Source organism: Triturus cristatus, chromosome 4_1 (genome assembly GCF_964204655.1).
Source record: "Triturus cristatus chromosome 4_1, aTriCri1.1, whole genome shotgun sequence".
NCBI lineage: Eukaryota > Metazoa > Chordata > Amphibia > Caudata > Salamandridae > Triturus > Triturus cristatus.
In genome coordinates, this window is record NC_140585.1 from 611,801,965 (window position 1) to 611,824,433 (window position 22,469).

At 43.6% G+C, this 22,469-nt stretch overlaps 1 protein-coding gene across 3 annotated transcripts in view; it reads left to right on the forward strand.

Moving 5' to 3' along the window:
- PPFIA2 (PPFI scaffold protein A2) overlaps window positions 1-22,469 on the forward strand; it is a 1,995,062-nt gene that overhangs the window by 1,877,848 nt on the left and 94,745 nt on the right. For all 3 annotated transcript variants that reach the window (XM_085652973.1, XM_085652974.1, XM_085652975.1), the window contains 2 exons: window positions 20,989-21,164; window positions 21,265-21,333. In XM_085652973.1, coding sequence (XP_085509099.1) covers window positions 20,989-21,164; window positions 21,265-21,333 — 245 coding nt within the window. The remainder of the gene's footprint in view (window positions 1-20,988; window positions 21,165-21,264; window positions 21,334-22,469) is intronic.

Genomic DNA, 22,469 nt, shown 5'->3' on the forward strand with positions numbered 1-22,469 from the left:
ACGAGGGCAGCGCATGCGCGCTGCTTTCACCGGCCGAGACCTAAAAATGAGTGGGCAAACAAACACCACCGACTACATTAATTGTTATTGTTAGGTGATTTTATATAGCGCGCAGCTGCCTCAGTGAAGAGGCGTCCCGGCGCTCTTCACTGCTTACATTTCCACAAATCATGTAGCCAGGTATGACTATATAGTCCCATGCTTTGTCACTTCAAGTGTGTACACCATCCCACAGCGTGCTAAAAAATAAACAAGCTTTGTTGTGTAACAGGGTTGTGAGTCAGTCAGTTAAATGGGCTATGCACCCTTAAACTCACTTGTGCCCGTGTCCCTGAGATAGACTACTGTAATAGCTGAAGTAATTGGAGTGAAGCGACTGGATGATCATGAATTGCAAGCACTGCAAAAGTGTGTCTCATTGACATAAAGCTAACTTTTGGAACACTCTCTTTAATCGGGGGCTACACTTCTGGTTTGGTGCTATGCCAGATTCAGTGTTTCTGGCCATATGTAAACCTCCCCTGACACTGTGTTGAGATCATAGAACTAGCCAACTTCCAGAAACTGTTCAATGGTTCCTTATAGAACACCACACAATTTCTCAGTTATGGCAGGTAAGGCAGGTTCTCTTGAGACTCCGGTCCCATTGTCACTGAAAGCCCCAGTAGGAGCCTTTATACTTTTTTCACTCATAAGCATTGGAACTCTAATGATAACCCCAAACTCGTCATTGATAAATGGATGTCTCTAATGGTTTTCATTAAAATTGTAACCTAATTTTCTCTTTTAATCCAAATATTTTCATTATTTTATTAAAGTTTATTTCAATAAATTGTTGAATTTAAATCCGAATTCTACGTTAACCTTATTATCATTCAATGCTTAACTCAAACTTGATTATGCTCAATGTCTAGGTTAGTTTAATAAAACATATTTGTGTGATTCGTGTAATTGTATAAACAAGAAGAAAATCTAATTTCTAAGTAAGATAAGATCATTGGAATAAACTTATTGCAGAATTATGAAGTACTTGTAAAGTCAATGAGCTAGGAGTTTATGTAAGATAAACATTGTAAATATCAACTTTAATGTTATTTACCATGCTCTTTAAAGGCATACTTCTCCCTCTGCATGCATACAAGCACACCTCTCACCTTGGATTCATGAAGGCACAGTTTACACAATACTCATGCAGAGATACGACCGGCTCTCCTACACACATTCCAGTCACCATGCACTTACTGGAGTGGGAATCAGTTGACAAATTTAAAATATTCCAGTTTACCATCAAACAGGCTAATTCCTGCTCTGTTTAATCAGCTTCTGGTTAAGCAATGCATCAGATAAATTATCACCACAGTCATTAGTCTAATGTTAGTTAATAAAGAGAGTTGGTATATGTTTAAAGGTTTTTTTTTAGTCAAAACTTTTAGTAGATCATATGTATTGCATTTTAAAAGTTAAATTCAGATTAATCTCAATAGTCAATATATTACAGAAATTTCTATTCAATATTGATTAATCAATCATGTAATAAATGCATTAAAGCGCCTTCCATAAAAGAAAGAATTCCTATTCTAAGAATCGGGTGAAAATAGAGTTAGTCAGAATCCATAACGTGTTCCAGTCCGAGAAACTGGGAGAAAAACAAAGCTTCAGCATTTAAATCAGCTCAAAAGGACCATAAATATCAATGCAAAGAATTTCCCATAAAGAGAGGTTCGAGAAACTCAGTAGAGTCTCAAAGCAATGCAACATAAAATCTGGGTCTGGGTACGTCTCAATAGCAAGTGGGTCAAAAAGGAAATGGCGAAAAATGTTGTTATCTACTTTAGGAACACACACTATTATAGACATCACATTAAGCAAAGCTTTGCAACATATTGCTCTTCTCATATCCCATCAGCCAATCAGTCTCTAATGCTCTCCAGGGAGCAGGATCTCTCCTCATCTTCTCACACTAATACAATAGTCCTTAAACATCAATGTTACTTTTGCAACTAAATTATAACAACTATGCGCTCACATAGAGGTTGCCAAAAAATAATCGTTTGTAAACTGTGATCATTGTGTAAGCAGAAGCATTCTGCAGAAATACTTGAAACTATATAAGCAACTTATTAATTATTATGAAAAACATGTTCATGGAGAGGTCAAGAATCAAACTTTGTATGTGTATTCAAAATTTTTTATTCAAACATGTTTTTCAAGCAGCGTTTCTTTAGTCATATTGAGGCCTAGTACAAGTAAATAGGACAGCTTATAATTTGGTGCATTCTAAACACATTATCTTCATCTCAAATCTTGCACATTCATTCTGCACATTTAATTATAAACTGCGTTATTTTATTGTTAATTTAAAATGTCTTTCTCACACTCCTACCAGGCACTCCACTCAAAAGCCTTGACAACCCGGGGTCCTGCAAATGGCATACTTCTCAGAGGGGGTGCTTCACCTGTGGGACCCTCACAGGATGCCTAGCACATGGTGCCCTTGTTCGCACAGGATAGTGCACAATGGTGCCATGGACAAGAGAATTTTTACAGGGAGGAAATGCTAGATGGAACTTCAGAAAGTGCGCCCTTGCCAACAGGGAGTCCTGAACGTGTGTCACCCTTCTTTGTAGTTCCTGCACTTGGGGACCTTCATTGGGTGAAGAGCACAGCGGCCCAATGCGTGGTTCTCTTGCCAGGAGGAATTACTATTTAAGGGTGCCCCTAGAGGAAGGGTCTGCATGTGGGAACTTCTGCCACGGGTGTCTTTCACAAAGCCCTATTTAAGGGTTCACTAGTTATTAGGGGATCTCGCAAGTGCTGTACCGCACGCCCTGCAACCCTTTTGTGGGCCCTCCCTTCACCCGGGGGTCCCTGCCGTCCGAGGCATCTCAAGGACCTTACTTGAGCATCTACTCTACTTTTCTTGAGGCTGAGTCCTTGCCATCTTCTCCTTCGGTACCCCTGCCATGAGGCATCCCAAGGGTCCTGCGGGAGCATCACATCTACTCTTTCTATGGCAGGCCGCCCTTTGGCTCCCTCAGTTGCCCCTGCCATGAGGCATCCCAAGGACACTGTGAGAGCCTTCAATCCACCTTCTAGTAAGTTTTTCTCTTTCTACTAATTTTTGTTGAGATTGTTCCGCTAACCCTCTACCCCTGCGGCTGCGATGCCCGTATCTTAGGTGTGGGTGGGTGGGATTCATCTTGTTCCTACTGCGAGGGGGGGATGAGTGTGCTTTACTTGGGCCATTGGCCCTTTTTTAACCCCCTCGCCCTCTCTAGCTCGCCCCCTGCTGGGGGGGGCTCGCCTAGCCTGCCCCGGGCCAATCCTGGCACCCGCCGGCATAGCCAGTATGCAAATGGGAGGGTGGGGGCGAGGCAGGGCTTCCCGCCCCCGGACGGCGTTTTACCCGGGCCTCCATTGGGTCTGCTTTGCCTACCCGGCCCGGGCTCCATGTCATCGGTCAGCGCATGCGCAAGGCACCTTTTGTGTTTGTGTACATGCGGAGATGCTGTGCAGAGAAGCAGAAGTTGAGTATTGAGTGGAGGAGCATGGCTAGTGCGACTCTCATCAGGAGGTCCACATCCTGTTAGGAAAGTGGAGGTTTGCTTGTGACAGATTGTAGCTGTGACTACTAGTTGGTAATTGCACATTGCCCATGAATGCATCTTTCAATGCTAGCCCTGTATCTGGTTGTGATAAAAAGTAGATCAGCGAGGCGATCTTGTATGTTAATGTCCCTTAAGTCTCAAGGCATAAACATAAAAGAAAAATGATATCTGGCCCTTATGAAATGTTGCTTTATTATTGTACAGGCCTGCGTCATTATGTTTGTATGCTGCAGCCAAGTTAGGTAATGGACCCCCCCTCCCCGCCCCCACAAGAGCCAATCAGCGGGCACCAGGCGCGCAACACCCATTGGACTCAAAGGGCTTCAGCCCCCCCCCCCCCCCCCCCCCCCGTCGTGTGCGGCAGCCCGGGATGAGACACCTTCCCGGGCAAAAAAGCAGCCGCACCCGAGCACTTCACAGGTCTTTAAACGACTATTTGCATGTTAATGAGGCCTTGCTGTTGTTTCACCCCTTCTAAGAGCCCCTGCAGCTCCACTCTGCCAATTGCTTAAAGTTCAGCCCCCCCGAAATTTTTGCTCAGCCCCCCCCGAAATTTGGCTCTAGTTGCGCCTCTGGCGGGCACCTAAACTCTTTTCAATAACAAAACACAAGTTCTGCCCAATCAGCTGATCTGCTAAAGGAAATCAAAATGTAAATAGAGGCAAAGTCTCTCTTGCGCTACTTCATCTGAACGCTAATTTTCTGTTGATCACATAAGGTCTGAAGACACCTGTGCTGTCACCGGAGCCAGGAAAAGAGGCCTGGCAAACCAAGAAAAAGGTCACTGCTTAATTCTAATTCCCATACATGCGTCCGATGGACATTAGTTTCTTAAAAGCCAGTTTCCTCTTCCACCTAATATTAAGAAATGGCTTTAGTTTGAATTCACTCGAGGCTGGGTACACTCTAAGAATGAAATAAAGAAATTATGATGATATAACAGCTGGCAACGTGAGTACGCTAGAGAGAGAAAAGGATGGGAGGGAAAGGGCATTTTTCTGCGATACCGTGTAGAGTTGTTAGAGATTCTTCCAGGAAATACAGTTGCGGGTTGTCGATGTTAATTTCTTCCTCTCCGGTGTAGCTCTGAACACGCGACCTCGAGTTCAGCCTCTCTCGCTGTTGCTGAGCTAGAGAGTGCTTCGCTGAGGGCTTCTCGGTGTAATCCTCTGGATTTTAGCATTTTAAGAGCTCAGATCAGGCGTGCTAAATCTCTAGCCCCTCGCTCACATTTCTCTATTGCCAGCTGTTTTTTCCCTCCATAATAGGACCATTAAATGAAAAGTATGCTTTAAAGGAAAGCCAACCAGAATGGGACAACAAATCTATTCTATAATTCTTCTCAATTATATATCACTTAGCAGTGTGCAAATGTTTTGTCGAACAGGCAATTTTTTGTGATAGTCCCGATCATTGGCTCTATTGTAGTTTATAGTTTACCACTTCTCTTTCGTCTACTCTAAACGTATGCACATTTTTCCTGCACTCACTGCACTCATGTAGCAAGTGAATATTCTGCACGCAGGCGAAAATCATTGTCGCTAGCATGAAATAGCACTAAATATGACCAATCTGAGGTTGCTCAGTTCAAACTTTGCGTCTGCTTAACATAAACTTTATGATCTGGGGGTGTAGTTAATGTTGAGCGTGATGGCTGCGTGGGTCGACTGCTCCGCACCTGATCCACCTGCATCTACGCCCTAGCATGGTGAAACTGGACAAAAACAGCTGATTCTGTGGGGCGAGAGGCTACCGGACAACCGGCTTCAATCCTGCTGTCTACCAAACTTCCAACGACACCATTTCAAGAAAAACTGCTCCGAGCTTGTGATACCTAAGATGGCAGCCGCCGTTCGAGGTCCCAGATGTGGGTTGCAATCCCCGTAGCTGCGGCCTGACCCCACGAGCAAGTAGGAGACAGGCGAGACAATATTTCACTGACAAAAACGCTATATAAGCAAAGTGGGTGCCACGTATTGAGTTTGGCGTGAGCGACGATACAGAGGATCACACCTCACAGCTACCGTACAGCATGGGCTTCTTTCCCTAGGGGAGAGCTTGCAGATACAATAACATCTAACTATTTGAACTGGAAGGTAGGGAGAAGGACCGGACCTCTTCCACAAGGTACTGGAACCCCCTGCTTTTTGGGTCCAGCAAAACAGCGCTTGCGTTGTTGCTTAGCGACCTATTGTATATGTTTTGGAAGTTGGACTCCACCCATTTCTTGCCTATTGCTTTCCATTTGTCTCTATCCATGTCCTTTACAAATCCTTGGTTGCTAATGGGCAGTTGTTCCTCTTTGTCCCTCCTTTACATTTCCAGTTTCATCCGATGCAGCACCGACTAAGTACTGGGTTTTTACACTTACAATGTTCATGTCTTCCTTCGGGTACTACTTTTCTTCTTCTTGCGTTCCTAAGTGCAGCACAGCTTCACGTTTCCATTGCCCAAACTGTATTTATGTAAAAAATGATCAGCCCTACCAAGCTGGAAAACACAAGCTGTTGTTTTCCATTGCTGCAACGCCTCCGGTCGCAAAGTCAATGATTATTTTTTTAAATGTCTTCGGTCAGTCGTTCGGCAAAGCTGCGTTCACACAAATACAGATAATACAACAATCAGAAAACTAGCTAATGTTGTTATTGAGAAAACTGATAAGTTCAACGCCTAGCCAGACCGCTCTATTAGAATATTTTTTTTTAAAACAGCACTGAGAAGACGCCCTCTTGTGTCCTCGTTTCCTACCTAGTCACTCATTTCTTAACTAGCTGTATAAAGTTAATCTACTTAGAACAGCGTCCATTTCTGTCTGACCGAGGTGCCCCAGGACAGACAACCCCTGCCCTATACAACCCGCGCAGCCATGTTAGAACGAAAACTTGTGCTTTGCCTTTTTTTTACCTTTTCTGCCGGTCCTAGACCCAATCTATTGATGAGCTTGCACAACACTACTCCGTTTCTGAGTGACGACTTTAGGAATTACTCTGGGTCGCATATGGTCTTTTGGGGGAAGTTCAGGACTCCCAAAGATATGAGCCATGGCACTGCTTGCTCCTCCGGGTTCATGGCAGCAGAATAGGCTGTGAAACAGATGCAGGGGTTGGTGCTGTATAACCCACATCCGTAGTTGCCTCTGCTCATTTCTTATATTTTTTCAACAACTTCTGATTTGTGGCATGCTGTGGCCTGAACCAGATCGCATAGATATATAAAAAGTTATAATGCCATAGCAACATATAGATGTGGAATAATTTATTTAAAATGCTTGGGTTCAACATGTAGCTAAAGCTCAAAACAAAGAGGAAATGTTTTCTCGAAAGTGTGCGCTAACAGTAACTTTCACTATAATAAATAACTCCACGCTGAAAAAATATGATCCTTTAGAAAAAAGTTTTAAGCAACTAGCATAGACATGAGTTTTATTTATTTACATGTTTGAAGTAACATTAATTTTGAAAATTTCCAATCCCACAATGCAATAGATCTTGCATTTGCAAGAGTTTAAGTGATTGGCATAAATAACAATGCCATTTTATTTATCGGTTTTTTAAAACATCACATAAATAAAAAGCATTGTCATTTACAATGCCAATAGCTCAAACTCTGGCAAATGCCAGACTTATTGCATTGCAAATGCTTGTTCTATTTGACACCCATTGATGGTGCATTCCTGAGTCTGGAAAGGGGGCCCAGTACCAACCTCACATTTCATGTCTGGACTTGGCATATTAATTTTCAGCCCCCGGGATACTCTTCTGGATTAGACTATGTTAATAGTTTGAAAGCAGGCCCTTGTCTTTTCACCCACATACCGGATTCAGGCAGCCTGAGTACCTGCCATCAAAGTTTCATGCTTACTTTCTACACCCTAATTCCAGAATACAAAAAGGGGAGTATGCTACTCTTGATACTACATTACTAGACCATGCATAACTCTACTTACCTTGGTGTAATACCAGTCAGCCTTTGGGTGGTCTTCCCCCCAACGTTTTGCCTTCCTCCTCCATTTTTTCTGACCATGTTTTTGCTGGCTGTATGACTTTACCACTGTTAAAGTGAATTTTCTCTCTCCACTAAACATAATAATATTGGCTCATACCCACGTCACATATTTAATTTACTTATAAGTCCCTAGTAGAGTGGTACTATTAGTGACCAGGGCTTATAAATTAAATGCTACTAGTGGGCCTGCAGGAGTGATTGTGCCACCCTCTTAAGTAGCCCTTTAAACATGTCTTAGGCCGGCCATTGCAGGGCCTGTGTATGCAGTGTAAACTGCCATTTTGACCTGCCAAAATAAACCTTTCATCGGGCCTATACCTTCCTTTTTAATACATTTTTTACCCCTAGAAGAGGTCCTACACAGCCCAGAGACTAGGGTGCAGTGTATTTAAAACGTTGAGCATGTGCTTTTAAGTTGTACATGTTCTGGTAGTGAAAACTCCTAAATGAGTTTTTCACTACTGTGATGCCTACTATTCCCATAGGATAACATTGAAGTTTGCTTATTACATTTTATAAGTGTAATTTCCAAATGGGAAGAGATTACCAGTTCATGTTTGGTGTCTAATCGCAATTTAAATTCCTAACTTATGGTGAAGTTGGATTTTAAATTGCCATTCTGAAAATTCTATGTTGGGATGCTCTTGCCTTAGCCATTTAGTGCCGGTAGCCTGTCTCTGTTCACCTGAATGGGTGTAGCTGAAAGCTGAGCTTTGTGTATTCCTCCTAGACAACCACACACAATAGGGAGGTTAGGTGTACCTGGATAGGCCATCACTGGCAGGTTGGGAGAGAGGAGCTGGGCACATGCCTGCCTCCATACAAAGGGCTGCATACTCCCTGTAGTTAGTGGAGTTTAGGGGAGAGAACACAAGCACTTTAGCATTGGTTAGCATGGTAATGTCTACAGAGTGCTGAGGCCAGCAAAAATTAGATCTGGACAAAAATGTTATGTTGATTTGTAGAGCGCCCTTGTCACCGGGGAGATTTCCAGGTGCTGAGCAAGTGAGTAGGAACTGGGTTAGTTGAAGATCCAGGTTTTGAGCTTCTTGCAAAATACAAGAGGAGAGGATGAGGCCCTGTTGTGTTGGGGGAAGGTCATTCTATATCTTAGCAAACATGCAGGAAAACGAACGGCCATATGCTCTGCTTCTGTGTATGTGGGGGTTGCATGCGAGGGAGAGAGAGGCTGAGCACAGTTGTCTGGTGGGTTGTTTGAGGTGGAGATGGTAGTTGAGGTAGGACGGTCCTATGTTGTGCAGTACTTTGTATGTGTGGGTGAGCAGTTGTAATTGCCAGTGTTTCTGGATGGGGAACCAGAGGAGTTTCCTGAGGTGAAGTGTGATGGGAGTGCAGTGAGGGAGGTTGGGGATGAGCCAGACTGCAGCGTTCTGAATGGTTTAGAGCCTGTGAAAAATGTAAGTGGAGATTCCGATGTAGAGTGTGTTGCCGTAGTCCAAATCTGCTTGTGATGAGGGCTCATGTGACAGTGCGTTTGGGATTGTGGGGCAGCCACTTGAAGCTTTTTCGCAGCATTCGTAGGAAGTGGAAGCAGGAGGAGGTATAGGCATTAACCTGTGATGCCATGGTGAGTTTGTTGTCCAGGATGTGTCCTAGGTTTCTGGCATGTTCCATCAGAGTTGGTGGGGGCCTAGCTTCATGGGCCACAAGGAGGAATCCCAGATAGAGCTCTTGTTCCTGAAGATCAGCACTTTCGTCTTGTCGGTTGTGAGCTGCAGGCAATTCTCTCTCATCTAGTTGGCCATGCTCATCATGCAAGTTGTAAAGTTATTCCTGTTGCTGTTGTCTGTCAAGGATAGGATGAGCTGCGTATCATCGGCATAGGAGATGACGTTGATTCTGGCTGATCTGATGATCCTTGTGAGAGTTGTCATGCATATGTTGAAGAGGGTTGGGCTAGGTGACGATCCCTGTGGGACTCTGTAGATGAACTTTTTGGATTCTGAGGTGTAGGGTAGAAGTTTTACTCTCTGGGACCTGCCTGTTAGAAAGGAGGTTATCCACTTCAATGATGGTCCTTGTATTCCTATGTGATGTAGTCTATTCACAAGGGTGTGATGAGAAACAGTGTTGAAGGCTACTCGGAGGTTTAGACAAGAACTGAGCCACACGGAAGACTCTGCAGTACTAACAGAATTACGCAACCTCCAGTATGAGTATAATAAAATACTGAGTATGAGAGCTCACAAATGGGTAGATATTTCTAAAGCTGAAAAAATAGGTGCCAGAACATAGCTGGTAGATTGTTAGTAAATTACTTGAAATATTATAAAAACAGTTTTTGTATATTCGCTATTAAGAATGCAAATAGGGAAGCTGCAATTTGAGCGTAGGACAATTTTGACTCATTTCGATCTTTCTACTCTAATCTCTACAACTGGTATATGCCAATTTCATCTAAGGTGTGTGCAGAGAACAAACTCCATAGCTCTCACACACATAGAGCATGAGGATCGGCTATGCATTAATGCTCCTATTTCCAATGAGGATATTTTGAAAGGTATCCACAATATCATGATGGGGAAGGCCCCTGGGCCTGATGGCTACTCTGGTAAATTTTATAAATCATTTGCAGGCCTCGTTGTGGACCCATCGAAAACAGTCTTTCATCACTTTGCAGAGTCAGCGGTTTCTTCATGAAAGGCAACAGATGTTATTATAGTTGTTATCTCGAATGAAGGGAAAGATCACATGGACATTAAGAATTTTAGACCCATATCACTAATAAACCTTGACTGTAAACTATACCTGACAAATATGACAATCAAAATTGAGACAGTCATACTTAAACTCATCTCCCCCTCCCAACCCGGATTTCTTAAAGGTAGACTGGCCACAGATAGCATCAGACTATTTTGCCATGTAATTGACAAAGCTAAATCCTACCCCTCCCCTACAGCTGAATTTACACTTAATGCTCAAAAGACCTTTGATAAAGCTTCTACATTCCACTTTACTTAAATATGGTCTTGGGGTGACTTTATATGTATGTTTATGTCTCTCTACTTTAACCTGGTGAGGGTCAATGGTCATTTATCCCAAGCATTTTTCTGTTATCTTTAGTCACATGTCAGGGATCCTCACTTTCCCCACTCCTTTTTCTGTTAATCATTGAACCCTTGCTCTCAGCGCTAAGAAATAAAATATATAAGGGATCACATTCCAATCTGGTAGACAATTAGTAGCAGCTAATGATGATAATATATTACTATTCATAGAGGACGCTGAACAAGACATCCTGATCATCATGCAAGAGATAGAAAGATACTTGATAGACTCAGTTTATTCACTTACTAAGGGAAAAACAGAGGTTTTCCCCCTCAATGTTCATTGCACTCCTAAAGTGGTTGATACCTCCGGCCTGAAGTGGCAACCCACCTCCCTCAAGTACCTAGGTTTGAAAAAGACTTGAAAACCTCCTCCTCAACGAAAGCAAATTGCTATAAAAAAATCAAAGGCTTGCTGGCTCGTCTTCTAAATGTATCACTTGGTGGGAAAGGACAGAAACCATTCAAATGATGGTTGCATCGCTTGTTAATTTTCTATCGAGCATGCTACAGATTACACTCTCATTCATGTTTTTAAAATCAGTAGGCAAATACATTTCGGATTTCCTATGGAAGGGCAACATAGAAGGATTACCATGAACACACTGAAAATGAACAAAAAGAAAGGGGCCTTAATCTTACTAACCACCCGAGATATCAGCTTGCACTCCTGGCAGCCCAAGGTGCATGATGGTGTGTGACCAGGAAAGTCGGACTCCACTTTGGTTACCAATAGAAACCCAGTTATTACACTCTTTGTCCCGTAGCTCTACCCTCACTGCACGTCATGTTTCCCCAATTAAAACTAGAGCACTCAAGGCCTATAATTTAGATACAGTTAGATAAGGTACTAGATAAATGGATGGGTGGTTCTACTCAGGCTTGTTTCTGGAACAATAATAAAATCAAGTTGGTCTTAATACGGCATACTGGGAATATTGGGCAAACGAAGCCTAAATACTATAGGTGATTAGGGAACACGGGATAACTGTCTACTTTTCTCCACGTTGCGCTGAAAATTCACTCGTCCTGATATGGAATTTTATACTTTTCTGCAATTGTAAAGTGCACTTAGAAAATTGGCTAATCCTCATTCACTTGACCTTCTAGCCTTATTGTGTAAATTTAGGAAGATCGTTCCTGTGGTATTACATATATACAAACTGCTTGATCCTCGTAAAAAGTATCCAGTGAAGGGTTTAAAAAAGAAATGGAGCCCATATATTTAACTCACACACACTAACTAGATTTTTTACTGATGAAACATGACAAAAGATTAGAACCCGGGCCGGAAAGGCGAAGCCAGACTGGATGGGGGCCCGGGTAAAACGCCATCCTGAGGCAGGAGGCCCTCCCCCCCCTGCCTCCATTTGCATACTGGCTAGGCCGGTGGGGCTGGGATTTGCCCCCCTAAGAGAGACGAGCCCTCCCCAATCAGGGGGCGAGTTAGTTAGGACGAAGTGGGGGATAAAAGGGGGCCAACGGCCCGAGTAAGCACATTCCACCCACCCCCTTGCAAGAAGGAAGGAGAATATGGATGTGTTTGAAGAACCCTCTGGAGTAGACTTCCTGTCAATTGTGCTGGTAATCTCTTCAAACTCAGCTTGTGTTGACCTTATCCACTCAAAAGTTATTCCGCCTTGATCTACTTTTAATCCTAGGAACTAAAATGATTCTGATGGAGTGGAAATCAACATCCATGATTTGATTAAAAAAATGGTGGTCCTTGCTCTGTGCCACTAGAAGTGCCTACAACATACTGTATTTGAAGTTACACTTATTTTGTAGCTCAAGGAAAAAAATCTATAAAGATATTTAAAAGTATCCCTCACTGATGCCATATAGGTGATGCACTTCTGAACTCGCCAATGCTGGCCCTACATTTTTAACTGTGACATTTGATGTGTGCAATACTTTCTCATCAGTGTTTCTATGGTGCTCAAAGTGGACGTGTTCTCAGACCTTTACCTAATATATGGAATCTTAAAACCATTGTGCAAGTCCTCATTGTGATTTAAAAGCCTAAATGCAAAGTACTTAACAACCATGAATATTTTTGCTATCTGTTATGAGAAAAGCTAGAATTCTCCTGTGAGAAAAAGACTTTCAAACTGCTTAAACCTTTAGTAAAATTCAATGTTATCATTAGAGTTATGGGGTGCATTTTCCATGTACATTTAGATGTTAAATGAATGCATATTGTGCTATGCTATTGTTTGGAGGTACATTGTGATTCATTGAGATGTCTCATTCTTCTGCTTAGAAATTACAGCTGCTGATTTTATTTGTTTACACTTCACAAAAACGTAAAGTGCTCGATGGTGAACACTGAATCAGAAATTCAGTGCTTTGGGAGCTAGAAACAATTTCAGTTGCAGTGACCTGTCTTCTAAAAGTAATCCTAACAGGAGCCCGTATTTGCTCTGCTGCCAGTGCCACCAGTGGTCAACAGCCTTCAGCCGCCATCAAGGGACTTCAATCCACATAGTTGCCAGCGCCGAGGAGGCGCCAACGCCTTCTTTCACGCCAGGAGGCGCTCAAAAGGGGGCTTGGGTTCCAGCAGCATGGGAGCTCATATTTGTTTTGCCGCCAGTGCCGCCAGTGGTCACCAGCCTGCAGCCGCCATCAGGGGACTTCAATCCCCATAGTTCCCAGCTACGGGGAGGTGCCAACGTGTTCTTTCATGCCAGGAGGCACTCAAAAGGGGGCTTGGTCTCCCGCAGCGCGGGAGCTCGTATTTGTTGTGCCGCCAGTGGTCACCAGCCTGCAGCCGCCATCAGGGGACTTCAATCTCCATAGTTCCCAGACCCGGGGAGGCGCCAACGCTTTCTTTCGCGCCAGGAGGCGCTCAAAGGGGGCTTGGGCCTGCGCCCGTCAAAGCCCGGAAGAGGCTGGGCTGGGCCAGCCCCCCTGTCTAGTCTCAAACGGAACTTGGGATCCAGCAAGAATATGGGGTGAGTGTTGTTTGTATTCACCCCCTGAAAAGCCCACAGGCTAGCTCGGTATTTCCCATTTTTGAAATGGTACCTTGAGTTGCCATAATGGGAAAGCGTACTACGAGACCACCTGCACGCCCGATAACTGACAGTATCAATAGCATGCTCGAGAGGGTGGTTAATATGGTCTCGGTTGATATTGAACTTACGGAACGGCGCATGTCTTTAGGCAGTGAGGGGCGAGCAGATATCGTCGAATTTAGAGTTGCTTCTAATATCTGTGCACAAGACTCACCACAGCCTCAGGGATCTGGCACCCGCAAATGTTATAAATGTCCTACTGTAAGCGGGAGCGTAGGTGGGCCTGAGACTACTGAGGCACGGGCACATGCACAGTCTGATTTAGATATTGTCACACCTGTGGTAATCCCAGCTGTCAACGAAAGAGGAAGAGTGGGAAGCCTATCTGCACTAAAAGGAAACAGCCCACTCGCACCGGTCCCTCTCGAACCTGCCTTTCTGCTTGGATACAGCCACCCCCAAGTACTGGCACCTCTAGAACCCCCGAACACCTTGCAACAGCTTCTAACACGAATTTGAGTTGCTCAGTCGGCATACAGACTGATGTAACATTGGGCCTTGAGAACCTTGGGGACGCTATTGTTAATACTATTGTTGAGAGGGTGACTAAACAAATGAATGAACTTTTAGATATAAAATTTTCCATACTGCAGGATCGTTTAGAGAATTTGGTTTCACTTTAGGGGGTTCTGGTCAACCTTGTCAATCAATAGGGACTGCACAAATTGCTTTAGACGAAGAGGGTGGGAGAAGGGGAAGGTCTCTTGACACCACAAGTTTTTTAATTAGTGACACCCGGTCCCCTACCGCTAGAGCCCTGTAAGTAATTTGAGTACCAACTGTGGGCAAACCAGGGGAGCTTCCCAACTGCCTCTTAACTGGCATGGTAATACACCTAACGTAGGCTTGATCACCACCTCACAGCCCAATTCCATATTGGGCAGTGTTAACAGACCCAATGGCTCAGACCAGAACCTATTGCCTGGTAAATTGAGCAGCAATGCTCTAGCCACTCAGAGTAGAAGTCTCCCGAAAGCAAATAAGGATGTCCTGAGCTTGCCACCTGCTGCCCGTCCCTATGTAGTGGTTTTAGCTGGTGTACCAACCCTAAAAAGAGATCCAATCAAGTAATGGGACCAATTAGGCAAGAACTGTGTGGATTGGCTATAGGAATAGGAGGTTTCACCCATCCGCTATAAATGACATTATTATGGTACGCTGAGTTGGGTTGGTTCTTCCTCAAAGAATATTGAAGGGGACTCTATCGTGATTACTTTTCGTAGACCTTCCTTGGTGGAACATTTATTAAGAGCATATGAGTCCACATCTTTTCACACCACTAACATTTGTTTATTACCATTAGGCTATTTTACAAGTCAAATCACAGGCCCCACCCCAATGAGATCCCCCCACTACAAATAGGTTCTTGGCTTTGTCCGGGTTGATCGCCCAGGATTGACTACCACCACCTGCGAAACTCCCCGGCCTGGATGCTGGATCACCATCTCCTCCCTCAGTAGCAGAGCTCATTAGTCCAGTCATACCACCTAAGATTGTAGCCAACTCAGATCTTCGTATCCTAAGTTGGAATGTTGCGGGCTGCATTCAAAGTTGCACCAACCGGATTGGTTAAAATTGATAAGAGTGCAGGATATTCTCCTGTTTCAAGAAACTTGGGCTACTCAAAATGTATTCATTGATGGGTTTGAATGTCATAACATTTTAGCAACAACATCTAAACATGGCCGACCCTCTGGGGGATTATCGATTTTGATTAAGATTGTTGCAAGTGGCTGCATTAAAACCATATGCACTAACAACAATAACTTTCAAGCCATATTGTTTAAAAGGGGGATTTCCTTCCTCTTAATTCATTTTTATAATAATGATTTTCATTCCACACCTAATGAGAATTTTATACATTTATTTAAATATATTGCATCTATCCAAAAATCAAAAGACTGTTTTAAGACAACTGGTATTTGCCTGAGAGTCGATTTTTATGTTAAACTACCACAACTTTGGCCAAGTAAGCATCCATGCAGTGATGGATATAACTGCCATAGGGGCAAGGAATTAGTGGACCACTTAAACAACCATAACTTAATTAACGCTATGGAGATTGCATCCATAACAAAAGATAATGCTCCCCCGGAGTCGACATTTAGAAGGAGGGGCTGCTCATCCACAATTGACTATGTTTTTATCTCCCCTGTCCTAGAGGACAGTCTGTTGAAAGCAGAAACCATTGCCGCTACTTTTGGGGATCACAACCCAATCCAAATAGGGCTAAGACTATCCCCTGGCCCAACACCTAACATAGAATGTGGAGCCAAGAATTTATTACCTTCTACGGATAATCTAAGATTGGCGTGGCGGGGTGTTATTAATTCCGATCTATTTAGCACAATGGTCAGGGAAATGTTGAGCATCACTAATTTTTGCTTGCTGGACCAGGACCCTCATCCTGAGGTAATTAATGCCTTCTCTAAACTCTGTGGAGCTCTCAAATCCCTGTTGTCCAAACCTATTACTATAGCGCACTGTGAACCTAGATGGTTCAACTACGAGTGCTCAGAGGCCAATAGGCAGCTATGCAAGGACCTGCTACAGAGCCCAAGGAATAATTCTTTGGTTAAGTTGTCATGGCAGAGGTATAAGTTCGCCATTGCAAAAAGGAAGGAAGAATTAATAAATGAGCACGGGGATGCGCTTAATAATGCTGCTAGTTTAAAAAATGGGAATATATTTTGGACTGCTGTTAAAAAACTAAGAACAATGGGGCAGCCATTAACTCCCATAAGCTGCAACATAACCAGTGCAACCTGGTAAAGTCACTTTTCCACAATCTATTCAGCTCCTGCTTTGGAACTGGACCCCTTTAAGAATAGGATTCCATTGAGGGTTCCAATATGGTAACAGAGGTTGAGGAGGCCAAATCTCAGAGTACGGGCAATAAAGCCCCTGGCCCCGATGGGCTACCCATCGACCTCATTAAATACAAACCAGACTTTTGGGTCCCTTTGTTGTTAAACGTCTTTAATAACATAACCAGTGCTCCACTGCCAAAATCATGGTCCACTAGTATTATGGTGAATGGGGGGGGGAAACCTAGGATGATGTGAAGTCAGGATTACAGCCCCTCAGGAGGCAGTCCGTAATGAATCTGCAGTGTGGCTAAAGTGAATACTAAGGATGGAGGCTGCAATATTTGAAGAAATCAATCACGGATGAGTAAATCACCCACAGCATCTCATTCTGTATTCTAACGCAGCCCAGGGGATCTGCGTTGAACTCCTCGAGTCACAGTCTGCCGCCACCTGAGGGGCTGTAATCCTGACTTCACCTCATCCTAGGTTGTCCCCCCCTTCCCCTGTCCTGAGGAAGACCCGCCTGCAGAGGAATAAATTACTCTATGCGCCAGGGTCGAAACGTCGACACTCTCCCCCTGTGAGCCTGTACCTGACGTCATCCCAGCCCTGCCTTTTCACAGGTGAATAATCTCTGTGCGCCATCAGAAAATAATAAATACTTGTAACTACATGAGGAACAGGCCTATTTGTAAAACTGGTGCCACTGTGAACCACGACCAGTTTACTAAGAATATTAGAATGCGAAACTGATTGTTTATCTTTTGGATTCCCCTCCTATATATCTGTCCTACTTCACGAGCACTTTCCTTTTCACACTCCCTTTGGAGCAACCTTTCTCCTATGAAACATTGAATATGGTGATCTGTGATATAAAAATATTTGAGAAATAAAACAGACACTACATGCTTGAATTGTGAAGGAATTGGTGGTACATTAATGATACAATGTGAATTCTATGTGTACCTAATATATATTTTTACTTAATGAATACTTCTCACAACTAAAGTGTACATTATGAAAAACCCTGCAGCATTACTTACTAGGGAGATAATAGATGATTGTCTCAGCTGTGAGAAAGAGATGGATATCCCATGGATCGCCGTGGTTAGAAAGAGCCTGAAAAGTGTCAAATTTGAAGGACTGTTTTTAAACCCGGACACAGCCGAGAGTGTAGATAATAAAGTCCTCAGGTCAGCACTATATGCACTTTACAGCGCAGAAAGATCCGAGAGGGAATTAAAGGAACAAACAATTGTTAATTTTGTACCGATTGAGCGAATTGAGCTTTCCTTGCCCAACTATATCTGTTAGACCTGGCATCTTTGGCGTGGATTCCCCTGACTTTTTACCTCTATCTCCTGTATTTTTGACGCTGTGCTGGATTTCGTTTTTGCTGGTTTAGATACTTTGGGCACTTTGCCACTGCTGATCAGTGTCAAAGTGCAAGTGCTCCCTAGGTAAATTGTTATATTGATTGGTTATCCATGATTGGTATATTTGTTTCACCTGTTAGCCCCTAGTAAAGTGCACTGAGTGTGCCAGGGCTGGTGATTCAAATGCTACTAGTGGGCCTGCAGCACTGATTGTGCCACCCACAGGAGTAGCTCTAAAATGGTGTCACAGGCCTGCCACCGCAGTGCCTGGGTGCAGTTGCTAACTGCCATGCTGACCTGACCAGTGTCCACACTGGCCAGGCCTAACTCTTCCCTTTCTGTACACATTGGATACCCCTATGGAAGGCCCTAGGTAACCCCCTGGGCAGGGTGCAGTGTATGTGAAAGGTAGAGCATGTATTGGTGTAGGTGACATGCTCTGGTAGTGAATTACAGCCATTTTCGTTTTTCACTATTGAAAGGCTACCTTGCCCATAGGCTATAATGGGGAATGCTGAGTATAATGTTTACTTTCGTATCTTCCCATAGGAGCAAGATAGAAAATTAAAGTTTGGTATCCCTGAACTCAGAATTTAATAACACATCTTTTAGGAAAGATGGTTTTTGAATCCTGTGTGTGAAAACAGCACTTTTAGAAAGTGGCTGTTTCCTTTTCGGCCCTTTCTGTGTGCCTTGGCCTGTTTGTGAATTGACTGTCTGGTATGTGAGTGACAAGGACAGGGGTGGCTCCCAGAGGCTGAATGAGTCAGCCCAGGGCTGAATAGGGAAATTCCCCTGTAGATGGGTGGGAGTAACAGCACCTGGGCCTGAATAGGGCTGTGCCTGCCTTCCACAATGCTGGCTCCACCCCCTGCTGAGCGGCTGACGACCCTGCCCCTCTCCCACTCAAAGGAAAGAAGAAACCAAGTAAACAGAGTGCTCCAGGACTGGCCAGAACTTTTTCCGACTAGGCCAAGGCCCCTCAGAGGACACAGGATTTTGGGGTATAAGTATTGGGACCCAGACTACAGAAAATTAGATCATCCTGGAATCAAGAAGGAACCTCTGCCAAGGAGAAAGCTGGAAGACTTAAGAAGGACTGACCTGCTGTAAGACTGACCTGTAGGTGCTTTGCTGCCAAGGAGAGGGGAAGGACTTTGCTGTGTGCTGTGTCCCCTGGCTGGAAGGAATCTCCAAGGGCCTCAGTAGAGCTGGCCTCCTGTTAAGAAGTCCCAGGAACAAAATGACTTCACCCCCAGCTTCCCCCTGAACTCTGCTATGTGAGTTCTGGCCTTCCTAGAGTGCTTGATCCAATTGTGGGGCCTCTGGAAGTTGTGCCTGCTGTTGGGAAGCTGACCAAGAGAAAAGCAAAAGATCTGCAACTTTTTCACGCACCGCCGGCTTAGCGAGAACATTTCCGTTGCTGCGAAGATCGTCTCAGCGCCTATTGCCGCTGCAAAAATCAACGCCGTGTTCGTCTTCGGAGCGCATCGCCCCTGGAGCTGGAAGATTCCCGTCGCTTCGAGTATCGTCGCAGAGCCTGCCGCTGCTGAGTGAGATTGTCGCACCGCTCGTTAGCGGGCTGCATTTCGTCGCTGCGAACTTCGTCGCTGTGCCATCGAAGATCGTCGCACCACTCGTTAGCGGGCCGTATTTCCTCGCTGCGAACATCGTCGCAGAAACATCAAAGATCGTCGCATTGTGCCTTTGCGAGTAAATTTCTACCGGAGAAGCTACGCCTTGGAATCCATACAAGTATCGCCTCACTCCCCATACAGGCCGGATTCGTCGCACACGCCCGCTGCGTGCAGCGGGGTTGTCGCATCGCCTCCCCAGGGTCTCAGGACTGACGCTGTTGCTTGTTTTTTCAACGCCTGAGCGCCGTTAGGAACTTTTATCGCATCACCAGGTACTGTTGGCTAAAATCGACGCTAATGTGGATTATTTTGTCGCTAAGCTAAGAACTCTTTTGAAACCTCAGCGCCAGGAAACTTATGGTGACAGTGCGCTTAATAAATCCCCCTTAACATTAACATTAACATTAACCATATTCTTGAACTGTGTATGTTGGATTTTTGTCATTTTGGTCTTGTGTAGTTTATATAAAAGTACTTTATTTATCTACACTGGTGTGGAGTCCATTTGTGGTGTTTTCACTGTGTTACTGTGAGTGTTGGTACAAATACTTTACACATTGCCTTTGATAAGCCTGTCTGCTCGTGCCAAGCTACCAAGGGGGTGAGCAGGGGTTATCTAAAGAGTGTATCCCCCTTACCCTGACTAGAAGTAAGGGTCCCTATTTGGACAGTGTTACCTACCTCTGCCAACTAGACCCCCAGATCTAACAATATCATATTACCGATGTCACATTGGGAGAGAGGACTTCTTTTTCGTTTACAGGCTGGGACTGTAAAATATTTGCTCTGCTTTCCCCTTGGGTACAATGCTAAACTTGATTCCCTACCATGTCCAGGTGATGGCCAGAGTGGACAAACACTTCTACACTTTTTATTTTTCTGTAAGTATTAGACTAAATATTCACATCCCATTTGTAATTTTTTTTCACCTATTCTATTGGTGGATGCAGTCAGCAGTATACTTAAATTGGAAAATGAGGAATTGATTATGTGTGTTGGTACTTTCTTAGGAATAGCCAAAAGGGCTCGCAAATCAATGTGCAATCCATGAAGTCTATTTGCACCCTGGTTCAAATATTCCGAACTTTTTATCATGCCTCTGTAATTGTTTTTATTGTGTACCTTCTTTGTTACTTGCTTCATATACTATGAATCTGATTATGCTATTTAATTGTTTATTGTGATTTCAATCTTGTATGTGCTCTACGTTTATGGATACAGTGTTATCCGAATAAAGTCTTTTGGATTGGATTGGAAAGTAATCTTAACAGTTTCACTTTCGAGCATTGACTGTCAGCACTTTAATGAAAATGAATTTCCAGATCTTTTTTGCACGCTGTATCTACGAATCATACCAAAACAATCATTAGAAGTGCTTTAAATAATGCAGTATGTTCTTTATTCTAGATGTCCTGGTTTGGAGCAATGATCGAGTCATACGTTGGATTCAAACGATAGGACTTCGAGATTATGCAAATAATGCACTAGAAAGTGGCGTTCATGGGTCACTTGTAGCCCTAGATGACAACTTTGACTACAGCAGTTTAGCACTTGTATTACAAATCCCAACGCAAAACACGCAGGCAAGTGCATTTATTCAGTATCGTATGCTCAATGCTTAATTTTATAGTAAGGGAAATGCATCAATCACCAATGTTAACAGCTTGGTTGTGCTCTTTTCAGGCAAGACAGATCCTTGAGAGAGAGTACAACAACCTCTTGGCGCTAGGAACAGATAGACGGCTAGATGAAGTAAGTTACCAAACAAAATCTGTTTCTGCACGAGTTTATTTCGGTTTCAAAATATCGAACACCAAATAGAGACATATGTAACAACCTGTGTGTGGTCGTATGGATTTTTTTTGTCATACCAATTAAATTATTTCAAGCTTATTAGTTTTAGCAAGTGCACTAGTAAGCGTGTATGCAACCAATTCAACTGCGTGAAGGTCAAATGCCCCATTATTAGCACAGTGCAGCTCAACCTAGGTGAACCCCGCTGACTGCTTCACACATTCCATGCTGCACTCGTTTTCAAGAGGAGCACAATTTGTGCCCAAGTTGGGGAACTGGTGCAAACTTGGGGTGGGAGGACAAGGCGATAATGCATCTCCTTTAGAGACGAGACGAAGAAACGTGTCTCTCCCTCTGGTCTGTGGCAGGTTATTCTCATTCAGATTTCAGCTGTTATCAGTCAGACAATTCTACCAGAGAAAGGATTTCTATGTGTTCACCATAGATAAAGCTGCTGGTATTTTACAATGAGAGGTTATTTAAAATGTACAATCGGCACATACATCTCTTGTGTCAGAGTGATGGTAATTATCACGGTAATTTCAGCAGTTATCATAGAAAACCCCAAAACATTTTACAACACAGATCCCTACAGTCATAATATAAAACAACATGAAGATTAGAAACCACAAAGCATTTTACATTACACATCCCTACTTCCTCTAATGGATTCATCTAATCCAGGTATCTCCAACCTTGTCTGTAATAAGAGCTTCTTGTGTTCATCGGAAATCCTCTCGAGCTACAAATATTATTAGAGATGTAGTAGTAGCCATATCAGACAAGATTACATTAGTGGCCACCATTTGTATGATTACTCGCAGTGATCAAGTGCATGCATCAGGCACAGTTGTCAGCAGTAATCTAAAGACAAATGCTTTGTAAATATTAAATGCCTCTACAAGGGTAATACATAACAGCCATAAATGCAGTGCCCCTAGGACCAAGCTAATAATGTTAGTAATAGTCTCCCCAACACTGTATGATTATTATTACTCAAAGGTCAGCTTGAAATATATTTTGGAAAATCAACTGGTTTTCTCTAAATATCAACTTATGAATTCTGAATATACAGAGGTTTTAGTTTAAAATAC